General features: G+C 38.2%; 1 protein-coding gene across 1 annotated transcript; it reads right to left on the reverse strand.

The window, feature by feature from the left end:
* pnx (posterior neuron-specific homeobox) lies at positions 1–1,639 on the reverse strand. Its single transcript, XM_028600878.1, has 2 exons — positions 1,522–1,639; positions 1–440 (listed from the first exon to the last, which is right to left on the reverse strand). The coding sequence occupies exons 1-2, from the start codon at positions 1,637–1,639 to the stop codon at positions 1–3; spliced, it is 558 nt and encodes a 185-aa protein (XP_028456679.1).
* Positions 1,640–13,731: the final 12,092 nt, after the last annotated feature.

Genomic DNA, 13,731 nt, shown 5'->3' on the forward strand with positions numbered 1-13,731 from the left:
TCATGTGTAATAATAATGATGATAGGGCAGCATCGGCAGCGGTGCAAACCGCTGCAGCGGCGCGCGCTGCTGGTAGTAAAGCGGCCCGTAGGTCAGAGGATGTGAGGATGTGAAAGTGGCTTCCTCCTCCTCCTCCGCCTCCTTCCCCTCCTGCACTCGCTCCTTCTTCCACTTGGTGCGTCTGTTCTGGAACCAGATCTTGACCTGAGTCTCGGAGAGGCGCAGGGCGGAGGCGATGGTGTGCCGCTCCAGCGCCGACAGGTAGTGGCACCGGCGGAAGCTGCGCTCCAGGATGTGCAGCTGCTCCAGGCTGAAAGCCGTGCGGATCCGTCGGCTTTTTGCCTCGGAGCTGCGCGGCTGCTCCTCCTCCTCCGGGCTGCCGCCGCCATCGGCCGCAGGATGCTGCTGCTCTCTGGGTTCATCTCTGCCCGTAGAAGCACCTGAAAGCACGGACGGAAGTAGTATTCAGAATCCTTTACTTCAGTAAAAGTAGCCTACTAATACAACACTGTAAGAATACTCTGTTACAAGTAAAAGTTCTGCATTGAAAATGTTACTTAACCCTCCTGTTGTCCTCGGGTCAGATTTGACCCATTTTCAAAAATTCTCTACAAAAATGTGGGTTACTTTCAACAAATTGTCAAAAAAATAAAAATAAAACGTGGATGGTTCCATACAACGTTCTTTAGTGTAAAATAAATCAATACTTTCAGTTTAGGAGAAATCTAAAGACACAAATGGACACGTTTTGGAAAAATAAACATCTAAATGTGTATTTTGGGTGATTGCCCCCCCTCACATAGTCTGAAAGAAGACATGTTATGGAAGCAAAATAGTGAATTGAAAAATGTTTTTGCCATTTTAAGTAACTTCCCAAATTATTAACTTATACTTTTGTATTACAAGTTTTCTAAAATGTGTTTTTTAAATATGCAAATGAGGCATTACCTAAAGCTAACTTGTGGTTCATTTAGGAGAAATCTACAGACACAAATAGACAAAGTAAAAAATAAATACACCTATGGATCTTCCACTGGGGACAACGGGGACATACCCCACCCTCCACACACACACACACACACACACACACACTTATCAAAATCCTGTTTGTGTACCCCCACACACACTTTCAAATTTGTTTGATATTATTTTATTATAATATATATATATATATATATATATATATATATATATATATATATATATATAAGCAATAAAGAAAGTAGACTAAGACATATTTTTCTTTAGGACTATTCTTTCTGCCATAATTTCATTATGGTCAACTTCATTATTTCCTTGATTCTGTATCACCTATAAATGTACATAGAAATGCAGGAAATGGGATTTAAATCGAAAAAAAATTCTGGCAGAGGACCCACAGACCCCCTGTTTTGTGTCCCCCCTCCCCTACTTCTCAAACCAAAGTCACAACCTTGCTATGGATGTTTTCCCCCCAAAAGTCTAAAAGAATTCAAATTGAAAACACGTTTTCTGCCTGCAGTGTCCCCTCTTAATGCTCACCTGTCGTTGCATCTCGGGCACAGATTCCTCTCCTTGTGAACTTTGTTGGATCCAAAATATCCTCCACAGAGAAAGGCGTCCTGTGGCTGAGCGGGCCTTTGGCTGCGGTTGGATGCATCTCTCTCTCTCTCTGTCTGTCTCTCTCTCTCTCTCTCTCTCTCTCTCTCTGTCTCTGTGGATGTGGATCAGGACGCAGGTGGAGGCAGAGCGCATGACTGCCTGATCTTCTCCGGGGCTCTATATATATATATATAGGCCCATTCGGCCTTTTGCGCACGCAGCCGGGTCTCTTTCACATTTACATTTCATTCAAAAGAAGTTACCCAAATGAAGTTTGAATTGGAGCCGCCGACACGCTTCGGCCCCGTGCAGCTCCCCCCGCGCGGGCACTTGGAAATGTAAATGACGCGCTCTCAGCTGGAGGTGCCCTCACCCTGTTATTTATTGCCAGGCATCTGTTTAAAACGTGCCTCCTTTCTCTCCCTCCGTGTTCCTCATTGTGGTTGATCTTGTCATTATTTGCAAATGTGAGATTTTACGGTGCTCGGACACGTGAACGCGGCTTGTGATGTTAATTGATGGACTCATCAAAGGGGCAGTTTGAACCTTTTCTCTCTCTCGCTCGTTGTGGCCCAGTTTACATTGAGACGCTTGTCCCGTTGAGTGCAACATCCCCAAAAAGCACAAAGCACTTCGGTTTAATTAGAAGCCCACGAACAACTATATGAGAGCCGCTGGCCATCTGATCACTTTTTTTTCTCTTTTTTTTTTGTTCATAACTTTATTGGGTCCAACCAAAACGGGCTTGTACATTCTGATATACATAATATGTTTATTGCCAGGTAAGTGGCACTTACTAGGAATGTGCTTTTGGTTGATGGTGCGTACATAAACACAATAATATAAAATAAACAAACAATAGATACAGAAACAAATAACACACACATAGGCCTACATATTAAGAAGGAGAAAGGCTGTGTGGTTTGTGTGGGATGTACAAACATGTAGAGCACACGTGTCAAACTCAAGACCTGCGGGCCAAATCCGGCCCCTTGCAGATTAAGATCCGGTCCGTATATCAACTTGGGTTCACGATACATTTTGGCCCTTCTAGTTGTGCCAAATTTATTTTAAACTGTAATTACGTGACATCCAAAGCAGAATATGAAAAGACTTACAGCTAAAGACTTACAGCTAAAGAGAAACAGATATTTAAAGTTATTTCACCTACAGTCAAAAAAGATGAAATTGAAACCCACAGGTTTTGGGCATTATGTAGTTTCGCTTTGCCAGACCCTCCTCCACAGCGCTGCGGAGGAGGGTCTGGCTAGTTCACACAGCATTGTGGCATGGGAGAAAAACGGGCTCTGGTTTATTGGCATTTCGTTAAACCAATCACAATTGTCTTGGGAGGGAAATGAATGTCTGTGTGCGTCTGTGTGTCGGAGTGTGTGTGTATGTGTGCATCTGTTTGTCTGTTTGTGTATGTGCGTCTGTGTGTATATATTTGTATGTACTGTATGTGTGTGTGTGTGTGTGTGTGTGTGTGTGTGTTTGTAAATGTGTGTATGTGTGCAGCTGTTTGTGTATGTGCGTCTGTGTGTATATATTTGTATGTATGTACTGTATGTGTGTGTGTGTATAGTTGTATGTATGTGTGTGTGTGTGTGTGTGTGTGTGTGTGTGTGTGTTTGTATATGTGTGTGTATGTGTGCAGCTGTTTGTGTATGTGCGTCTGTGTGTATATATTTGTATGTATGTACTGTATGTGTGTGTGTGTGTGTGTGTGTATAGTTTAGTATCCCGGAAATGGAATGTAGTAGAATATGTATTACGTGATGTTTTAATCTGTGACTACAGCTGTTAAATAAAGGTAGTGCAGTATAAAAGCACAATACTTTACTCCGAAACAAGGGGTCCGGGACCCCTAGGGTGTCCTATAAGTCAATGCAGCGGGGCCACAAAATTATTGTTAAGTTTTGAAAATGATAGTCTTAACATGAATCCAACATATTATTAGCAAATATAATAATGAATATTAGTTTGCACTATTCAGCAGCTTCCACCTGACTGTTTAACTATGGTATGTTCTATACATCCCATACATTTGCAATCCCTACTGTCAACATTTTAATATATACTCACTGATACTTTATTTTTGTACATATTTTAAGTTAGAGCTGCAATACTTACTTCTGCGCTTTCTGTAAATAAATATATATTGCTATATACTTGCACTCTGGTTAGATGCTAACTGCATTTCATTTGCTCTGTACTTGTACTCTGCTTAGTGACAATACAAATGAACTATCTGTAATATAAATTCCCTCTGATGATAGGCTTACAGGCATAAGGTAGCCAGCCACAGATACAGTTCATCTTAAGGATTCACTGTTCCTCATGTATGTTTTAATATTATTTATAAAATCATGCCAACAATTATTACTATTTTAATAACTTACTATTTTATGCAAAAAATTAATGTATAAAGGCTTTAGTCGGCCCTACACATTACTGTAGGCCCAGTTTAATATGTAACTTCATTTTATACAATACATGTAGTAGGGGGTCCCTGCTCCGTCTCTCTTTCCAACCCAGTCTCACGGCAGTTTGTTAAATGTTCAAGTAATGTAATGTTCACGTTTATCTCGTTTTTTTCGTGATGTTCAGCACTTTTTTTTTAAACTAATGTTTTTCAATGGGAAGCACATTTCGTGATCACAGCACAATTCTTTCTGCCAGTCAGGCTGCAGCAGAGAAGCTGCATACAGCTTTGGAATTATTGGTATTTTTAGCCCTATAACCACTGTTTTAGCTTACGTTTCCTTGACACGCTGGACAACAACAGGACAGTTGGGTTTAGTAAAAGAAGAACGGGACGCTTGGGTTTAGTGAAAGAAGAAAGCGACGAAGAACCAACCTCCCTACGCGGATTTTCGGGCTTTCAAACTACTCGCTACCGTAGTCGCTCTTAATGCTACGTCATCTTCTCATTGACTTCACATTGGTATTGTTTTCCAAAGAATTGTGCTGTGATCACGAAAGATGCTTCCCATTGAAATACATTAGTTTAAAAAACGTGCTGACCATCATGAAAAAAACCCAGATAAACGTGTCCTTGTACACGAATCAATAGATTAAATTACGTGAACATTTCACGAACTGCCGTGAGACCGGGCTGCTCTTTCAGTTAAGGGGTCCTTTGCTTAAAAAACATTGAAGACCCCTGCTCTAAAATCTTGTAAAGCAGAAATACTGTATAAGGTAGCATAAAATGCAAACACTCTAGTAAAGTACCCCAAATTGTGCTTGTATTTTCCATCACTGCCTCAGTCAAAGCGCTTTGTATTATTATTATTATATTTAATAGGTGCTATACAAATAAAGTTATTATAGGAATACACAGTAACACAGCCAGCAATGTGACTAATCCAACGCCTGACTGGAAAGATTGAGTCTTTACCTGCTTTTTTAAAAATACCATTAAAGGCTGTAGCTCTCTTTGAGTAAATCTAGCCCTTGACTTGTTACTAGTTGCTCTTAACATGTGTTAATGTTGAATTGGCTGCCGCTCCACACGTCTATCTGCCTCCAATTGCTTCATTAACTTTACAATTCTGCTAACAGACGCATCTTTAAAGCCACATTATCGGTTATAGTTTGCTAATACCCAGAGAGGCCTCATGTAGTAAAGGAGGGTCCGGGGTAGGGGGGCTTAGGAGTAAATGATCCTGTGGAGGCAGTAAGTCATAAAGGTGGCAGCTGCCGGCGCGCTCGCAGCTCCAGACACCTACGGAGAGACTGGTATAGAAAGCAGAAGAGAGGCCAGCCCCACAGGACAATTAGCAGATGTCACCAGTAGGCCTGACCCTCTCTGACCCTCAGCTTTGTTTCTGCAGGACAACGGGAAACGGGTTGACTCAGGGGAGGGGGAATGGGGGGGGGTATGAAGAAATGATAAAGACAGAAAATATACGTTGGTGTAGACAGGATAGGAGAGACGGAGAATACTTTAGCTGTGAGTGCAGCAAGGTTTTGAGTTTGGGATTTTTATTTTATTTTAGTTTGAGTTAGTTTTCAGAGTGTGTTTGCTAGTTTTAGTTTAGTTTGAGTTAGTTTTCAGAGTGTGTTTGCTAGTTTTAGTTTAGTTTGAGTTAGTTTTCAGAGTGTGTTTGCTAGTTTTAGTTTAGTTTGAGTTAGTTTTCAGAGTGTGTTTGCTAGTTTTATTTTAGTTTGAGTATGAGTTAGTTTTCAGAGTGTGTTTGCTAGTTTTAGTTTAGTTTGAGTTAGTTTTCAGAGTGTGTTTGCTAGTTTTATTTTAGTTTGAGTTAGTTTTCAGAGTGTGTTTGCTAGTTTTAGTTTAGTTTGAGTTAGTTTTCAGAGTGTGTTTGCTAGTTTTAGTTTAGATTGAGTTAGTTTTCAGAGTGTGTTTGCTAGTTTTATTTTAGTTTGAGTATGAGTTAGTTTTCAGAGTGTGTTTGCTAGTTTTAGTTTAGTTTGAGTTAGTTTTCAGAGTGTGTTTGCTACTTTTATTTTAGATTGAGTTAGTTTTCAGAGTGTGTTTACTAGTTTAGTGTAGTTTGAGTCAGTGTTTAGAGTGTGTTTACTAGTTTAGTGTAGTTTGAGGTAGTTTTCAGATTGTGTTTGCTAGTTTAGTTTAGATTGAGTAAGTTTTCAGAGTGTGTTTGCTAGTTTAGTGTAGTTTGAGTCAGTGTTTAGAGTGTGTTTACTAGTTTAGTGTAGTTTGAGTTAGTTTTCAGAGTGTGTTTGCTAGTTTAGTGTAGTTTGAGTTAGTTTTCAGAGTGTGTTTGCTAGTTTAGTGTAGTTTGAGTTAGTTTTCAGAGTGTGTTTACTAGTTTAGTGTAGTTTGAGTTAGTTTTCAGAGTGTTTGCTAGTTTAGTTTAGATTGAGTAAGTTTTCAGAGTGTGTTTGCTACTTTTAATTTAGTTTGAGTCAGTTTTCAGAGTGTGTTTGCTAGCTTTAGTTTAGTATGAGTTAGTTTTCAGAGTGTGTTTGCTAGTTTTAGTTTAGGTTGAGTTAGTTTTCAGAGTGTTTGCTAGTTTTAATTTAGTTTGAGTTAGTTTTCAGAGTGTGTTTACTAGTTTAGTGTAGTTTGAGTTAGTTTTCAGAGTGTGTTTGCTAGTTTAGTGTAGTTTGAGTTAGTTTTCAGAGTGTGTTTGCTAGTTTAGTGTAGTTTGAGTTAGTTTTCAGAGTGTGTTTGCTAGTTTTATTTTAGTTTGAGTATGAGTTAGTTTTCAGAGTGTGTTTGCTAGTTTTAGTTTAGTTTGAGTTAGTTTTCAGAGTGTGTTTGCTAGTTTTATTTTAGTTTGAGTATGAGTTAGTTTTCAGAGTGTGTTTGCTAGTTTTAGTTTAGTTTGAGTTAGTTTTCAGAGTGTGTTTGCTACTTTTATTTTAGATTGAGTTAGTTTTCAGAGTGTGTTTACTAGTTTAGTGTAGTTTGAGTCAGTGTTTAGAGTGTGTTTACTAGTTTAGTGTAGTTTGAGTTAGTTTTCAGATTGTGTTTGCTAGTTTAGTTTAGATTGAGTAAGTTTTCAGAGTGTGTTTGCTAGTTTAGTGTAGTTTGAGTCAGTGTTTAGAGTGTGTTTACTAGTTTAGTGTAGTTTGAGTTAGTTTTCAGAGTGTGTTTGCTAGTTTAGTGTAGTTTGAGTTAGTTTTCAGAGTGTGTTTGCTAGTTTAGTGTAGTTTGAGTTAGTTTTCAGAGTGTGTTTACTAGTTTAGTGTAGTTTGAGTTAGTTTTCAGAGTGTTTGCTAGTTTAGTTTAGATTGAGTAAGTTTTCAGAGTGTGTTTGCTACTTTTAATTTAGTTTGAGTCAGTTTTCAGAGTGTGTTTGCTAGCTTTAGTTTAGTATGAGTTAGTTTTCAGAGTGTGTTTGCTAGTTTTAGTTTAGGTTGAGTTAGTTTTCAGAGTGTTTGCTAGTTTTAATTTAGTTTGAGTTAGTTTTCAGAGTGTGTTTACTAGTTTAGTGTAGTTTGAGTTAGTTTTCAGAGTGTGTTTGCTAGTTTAGTGTAGTTTGAGTTAGTTTTCAGAGTGTGTTTGCTAGTTTAGTGTAGTTTGAGTTAGTTTTCAGAGTGTGTTTACTAGTTTAGTGTAGTTTGAGTTAGTTTTCAGAGTGTTTGCTAGTTTAGTTTAGATTGAGTAAGTTTTCAGAGTGTGTTTGCTACTTTTAATTTAGTTTGAGTCAGTTTTCAGAGTGTGTTTGCTAGCTTTAGTTTAGTATGAGTTAGTTTTCAGAGTGTGTTTGCTACTTTTATTTTAGATTGAGTTAGTTTTCAGAGTGTGTTTACGAGTCAGTTTTCAGAGTGTGTTTGCTACTTTTATTTTAGATTGAGTTAGTTTTCAGAGTGTGTTTACTAGTTTAGTGTAGTTTGAGTTAGTTTTCAGATTGTGTTTGCTACTTTTATTTTAGATTGAGTTAGTTTTCAGATTGTGTTTGCTAGTTTAGTTTAGATTGAGTTAGTTTTCAGAGTGTGTTTTCTACTTTTAATTTAGTTTGAGTCAGTTTTCAGAGTGTGTTTGCTAGTTTTAGTTTAGTATGAGTTAATTTTCAGAGTGTGTTTGCTACTTTTATTTTAGATTGAGTTAGTTTTCAGAGTGTGTTTACTAGTTTGTGTAGTTTGAGTCAGTTTTCAGAGTGTGTTTACTAGTTTAGTGTAGTTTGATTTAGTTTTCAGAGTGTGTTTGCTACTTTTATTTTAGATTGAGTTAGTTTTCAGAGTGTGTTTGCTAGTTTTAGTTTAGTATGAGTTAGTTTTCGGAGTGTGTTTGCTAGTTTTGGTGTAGTATGAGTTAGTTTTCAGAGTGTGTGTGCTAGTTTAGTTTAGTTTCAGTTTTCCGAAAGGCTTAGTTTCAGTTTTTAATATTTAGTTTGACCCCACGTAGTAGACTACTTGGACAAAAACACGAGAGTTGCTGCTCTGTTGCTGCGTCTGTCGGTTAGTTAGTTTCTGTTATCGTGTCACTTTGGTGAAACCAGACCAATGCTTTAAAACACCAACATCTCCCACTTCTTCTTATTAGGCAGCTCTTAAAGGATTAGATTATAAATAGGTTTGGATATGATTTCATCTTTTTCTTTCTGAAGTGACTCATCTGATTCCTTATTTAGATTTTAGATTTCTTTAGATTTTCTGTGTATTATGTCAGCGTGTACTCCCTTCACTATGTATGTTCATGTGTGTTCACCGCAAGGGGCGTAGCACAAAATTCTGGGCCATGTAGAAAGGCATTTTCTATGGGCCCCTGCCAGCATCCACAGCTATTCATTCTAGCATCTTTTTGGGCCCTCCTCACATGAGGGCCCTGGGTACTCTGTCCCTTTTTTCCCTCTAGTCCGACGCCCCTGGTTCACCGTGTCCTGTTGGAGACCATTAAAGCACAGAACTTTATAAATGCTAACAAAGGTTCAAAAAGTGTGACAATGTGACAAAATCTACAATCATATTCCTCACTTATTATAATATCTTTTCCATTTTCCAAACTTGTTTGCATTATTGGTGAATGTAAAGTCAAGTTGTTAGACAGTCCTCAACACTGAATCTGCTTAAAAAAAAGTAACTACAAGTAGACAAATTGCACATTTGCGGATCAAGTGAGTGGACTTATCTGCAGAATGTATCCTGACACATTGAAACCCACTCAGCTGATCCGATGTTTGAATGTGCAAATGTCTTCTCTACTTTTCCAACCTCAACATTTACATTTACTGTCACAAGGTAAAGAGCGCGTATAAAAAAAGCTTTGAGACGACGTGAGACCACCCCACGCACGTTCTGAAAGTCAAACGTAATTTAGAGGTTTTGTGGCGCCGTTCAGGCACCAGTAAAAGAGACGTCGAGCACAAAGACAAAGTGTGCCAGCAGAGGTCCCACAAAAGGCCAGGGGAATGCTAAGAGCACCCCTGGGTGTTGCCATAAATGCCTTTAAGCCTTTGTTTTGGGATTCTCTCCTCCCCTTTCCTCCTGCAATGGAGACACATCTGTGACGTTAAGATAGTGTCAGGAAGTTGTGATAGGGGACTGAACTCACGGGACTTGAGGTGTTTATCTAACCCTTGTGTTGCATTCCTGTCGACAGTGCAACGTTTAGTTTTTCTGGGTCAAAATCTAAAATTCAAACTTATTTTTTAACATTTTGGTGGACTTTTTCGACACTTTTGTGGCTTTTCCCGATGTTTTTGTCACCTTTTCCAATGTTTTTGTCGATTTTTTTCTGCATTTAAAACACCCAAATTTAATGAAAGTAGTGAACTGATAATTTATTTTACCTGTGAAGAGTAATGGTTGTATGGAACCATCCACCTTATTTTTTTTATTTATTATTTTTTACAATTTGGTTGAAAGAAACCCAAATTTCTGATATAGACACTTTTTGAAAATGGGTCGTGAGGTTGTGAAGATTTTTCCAGTTTGGATGTGAGACTTGAACTGGTTCTTGTTCAATCTGCCTCCTCTCTTCACCATCTCAACCCTCGTGTTGTCTTCCTGCCGATCATGAAAAAAACACACTTTTGTTGTCCCTAGCTCAACGTTTTTGTGGTTTTTTAAACCTTTTGGTTACTTCTTTTCAACATTGTTATCGCTTTTTCTGATGTTTTTGTCACTTTTTTAAACTTCTTTTGACACTTCTTCAGATGTTTTTTAAGTTTTTATCGCTGTTTTGACAAAACAATTTTTTCTTTACATTTTTGGCACTAATTTCAACGTCACATATTCTTCTTCTTATTACTATTTGTCTATGTTTACCACTACATGTCTATTTGTTGAATGTATAGAGAGTTAACACCTACCAAAGTCAAATTCCTTATGTGTGTAAGTATACTTGGCCAATAAATCGGATTCTGATAGTAAGTATCAGACTTTTACTCAAGTAATATTCTAAAAGGTGACTTTAACTACTACCAAAGTCTATTTTCTGGTAAGATAGCCTACTTGTTCTTTTACTCAAGTATTGCTTTCAAGTAAATACAAGACTGCATACAACCATCCTTCAAAAGATCCAAACTATCCTATTAAATATGAAAGCTTCTTCTTGACAGCCCAGTATAGAATACAAAAGTATCTGAGGCCAGACCACCTTCTGATTTATTTTTTGTCCTGTCCACAGATCTCAGTGAGAGAACCTGTTTAAATTTTAGATAGATAGATAGGTAGATAGATAGATACATACATACATACATACATACATACATACATATATACAGACAGACAGATAGATAGATAGATAGATAGATAGATACTTTATTGATCCCCAAAGGGAAATTCCCAGTAGCTTAAAGACATCACACACAACATACACATACATCATAAACAGGATGATAATAATAACAAATCCACACGAATAATATGGACAATAAAAGAAAAGATGCTAAATAAAAAATCCACATGAATGTACTATAAGGGATGTATAAGCATGAGAGGCTTGCAGTGACAGGGCAGGGACTGACCCTGTGATTCAGTCTGCATGGTAAGGTGCTCTATGAGAGGGGGTGCCAATACGTCCAATAGTGCAAGGATCAAGTCTAGATGATGGTGGACTCTCCTACAATATCAGGTTTCAGCCAGAACCACTGGTTTCTCTTTCTGGCTGCTTTTTCTGAAGCTGCAGAAATCCTGACCACGAATCCATCATCCAGTGAGGGAACTACGAGTGAGTTTTGACTACAAATCCACAGCACCCAACTTCCACAAAACAGCTTCCAACATAAACATTATAATCTTCACTGACTGACCAAAGCACAAACCTCCACTTTATCTTAACTCAACTGGGAGAAAAAGAAACAGCCACAGCGTGCAAAGTTTCCACCAGATGCACCAAAGACAAAAAAACAAATAGTAGACTGTCACGTTGTTGTAAATTAGAATAAATGTTCTTAAAAACATCATCTCCTATACAAAAAAATACATCGTTACAGATAACAGGAAACAACAAAACACATTAAAGTTCTCATGGCATGAAAATGTCACTTTATGAGGTTTTTTTAACATTAATATGCGTTCCCCCCAGCCTGTCTATGGTCCTCCAGTGGCTAGAAATGGTGATAGGTGTAAACCGAGTCCTGGGTATCCTGCTCTGTATATGAGAAAATCAAAGCTCAGATGGACCAATCAGCAGTCTTCTCCTTATGCGGTCATAACGAGCAAGGTTACCTCCCCTTTCTCTGCTTTGCCCACCCAGAGAATTTGGCCCACCCATGAGAGAGAGAGAGAGAGACATCATGGCTTTCAAACAAGCAAAGTGGCAGGTGGTCAAGACCACACCCCCACCCTCCATCTTGCACCACTAAGGCCTATATAAAAGAGACATCAGATACAGTATTAGGGGACCACTAAGGTCTATATAGAAGAGACTTCAGATACAGTATTAGGGGACCACTAAGGTCTATATAAAAGAGACTTCAGATACAGTATTAGGGGACCACTAAGGTCTATATAAAAGAGACTTCAGATACAGTATTAGGGGACCACTAAGGTCTATATAAAAGAAACTTCAGATACAGTATTAGGGGACCACTAAGGTCTATATAAAAGAGACTTCGGATACAGTATTAGGGGACCACTAAGGTCTATATAAAAGAGACTTCAGATACAGTATTAGGGGACCACTAAGGTCTATATAAAAGAGACTTCAGATACAGTATTAGGGGACCACTAAGGTCTATATAAGAGAGACTTCACATACAGTATTAGGGGACCACTAAGGCCTATATAAAAGAAACTTCAGATACAGTATTAGGGGACCACTAAGGTCTATATAAAAGAGACTTCAGATACAGTATTAGGGGACCACTAAGGCCTATATAAAAGAGACTTCACATACAGTATTAGGGGACCACTAAGGCCTATATAAAAGAAACTTCAGATACAGTATTAGGGGACCACTAAGGTCTATATAACAGAGACTTCAGATACAGTATTAGGGGACCACAAAGGTCTATATAAAAGACACTTCAGATACAGTATTAGGGGACCACTAAAAGAGACTTCAGATACAGTATTAGGGGACCACTAAGGTCTATATAAAAGAGACTTCAGATACAGTATTAGGGGACCACTAGGGTCTATATAAAAGAGACTTCAGATACAGTATTAGGGGACCACTAAGGTCTATATAAAAGAGACTTCAGATACAGTATTAGGGGACCACTAAGGCCTATATAAAAGAGACTTCAGATACAGTATTAGGGGACCACTAGGGTCTATATAAAAGAGACTTCAGATACAGTATTAGGGGACCACTAAGGTCTATATAAAAGAGACTTCAGATACAGTATTAGGGGACCACTAAGGTCTATATAAAAGAGACTTCAGATACAGTATTAGGGGACCACTAAGGCCTATATAAAAGAGACTTCAGATACAGTATTAGGGGACCACTAAGGTCTATATAAAAGAGACTTCAGATACAGTATTAGGGGACCACTAAGGTCTATATAAAAGAGACTTCAGATACAGTATTAGGGGACCACTAAGGTCTATATAAGAGAGACTTCACATACAGTATTAGGGGACCACTAAGGCCTATATAAAAGAGACTTCAGATACAGTATTAGGGGACCACTAAGGCCTATATAAAAGAGACTTCACATACAGTATTAGGGGACCACTAAGGCCTATATAAAAGAAACTTCAGATACAGTATTAGGGGACCACTAAGGTCTATATAACAGAGACTTCAGATACAGTATTAGGGGACCACAAAGGTCTATATAAAAGACACTTCAGATACAGTATTAGGGGACCACTAAAAGAGACTTCAGATACAGTATTAGGGGACCACTAAGGTCTATATAAAAGAGACTTCAGATACAGTATTAGGGGACCACTAAGGTCTATATAAAAGAGACTTCAGATACAGTATTAGGGGACCACTAAGGTCTATATAAAAGAGACTTCAGATACAGTATTAGGGGACAACTAAGGTCTATAAAGAGACTTCAGATACAGTATTAGGGGACCACTAAGGTCTATATAAAAGAGACTTCAGATACAGTATTAGGGGACCACTAAGGCCTATATAAAAGAGACTTCAGATACAGTATTAGGGGACCACTAGGGTCTATATAAAAGAGACTTCAGATACAGTATTAGGGGACCACTAAGGTCTATATAAAAGAGACTTCAGATACAGTATTAGGGGACCACTAAGGCCTATATAAAAGAGTCTTCAGATACAGTATTAGGGGACCACTA

Source organism: Perca flavescens, chromosome 16 (genome assembly GCF_004354835.1).
Source record: "Perca flavescens isolate YP-PL-M2 chromosome 16, PFLA_1.0, whole genome shotgun sequence".
Lineage (NCBI taxonomy): Eukaryota > Metazoa > Chordata > Actinopteri > Perciformes > Percidae > Perca > Perca flavescens.

Bases quoted from the DNA above. Each gene is read 5' to 3' on its own strand.
- pnx (XM_028600878.1), bottom strand. From the start codon at position 1,639: ATGCATCCAACCGCAGCCAAAGGCCCGCTCAGCCACAGGACGCCTTTC. The intron at 441-1,521 runs GTGAGCATTAAG...CCGTGCTTTCAG, and splicing joins TGCCCGAGATGCAACGACAG to GTGCTTCTACGGGCAGAGAT.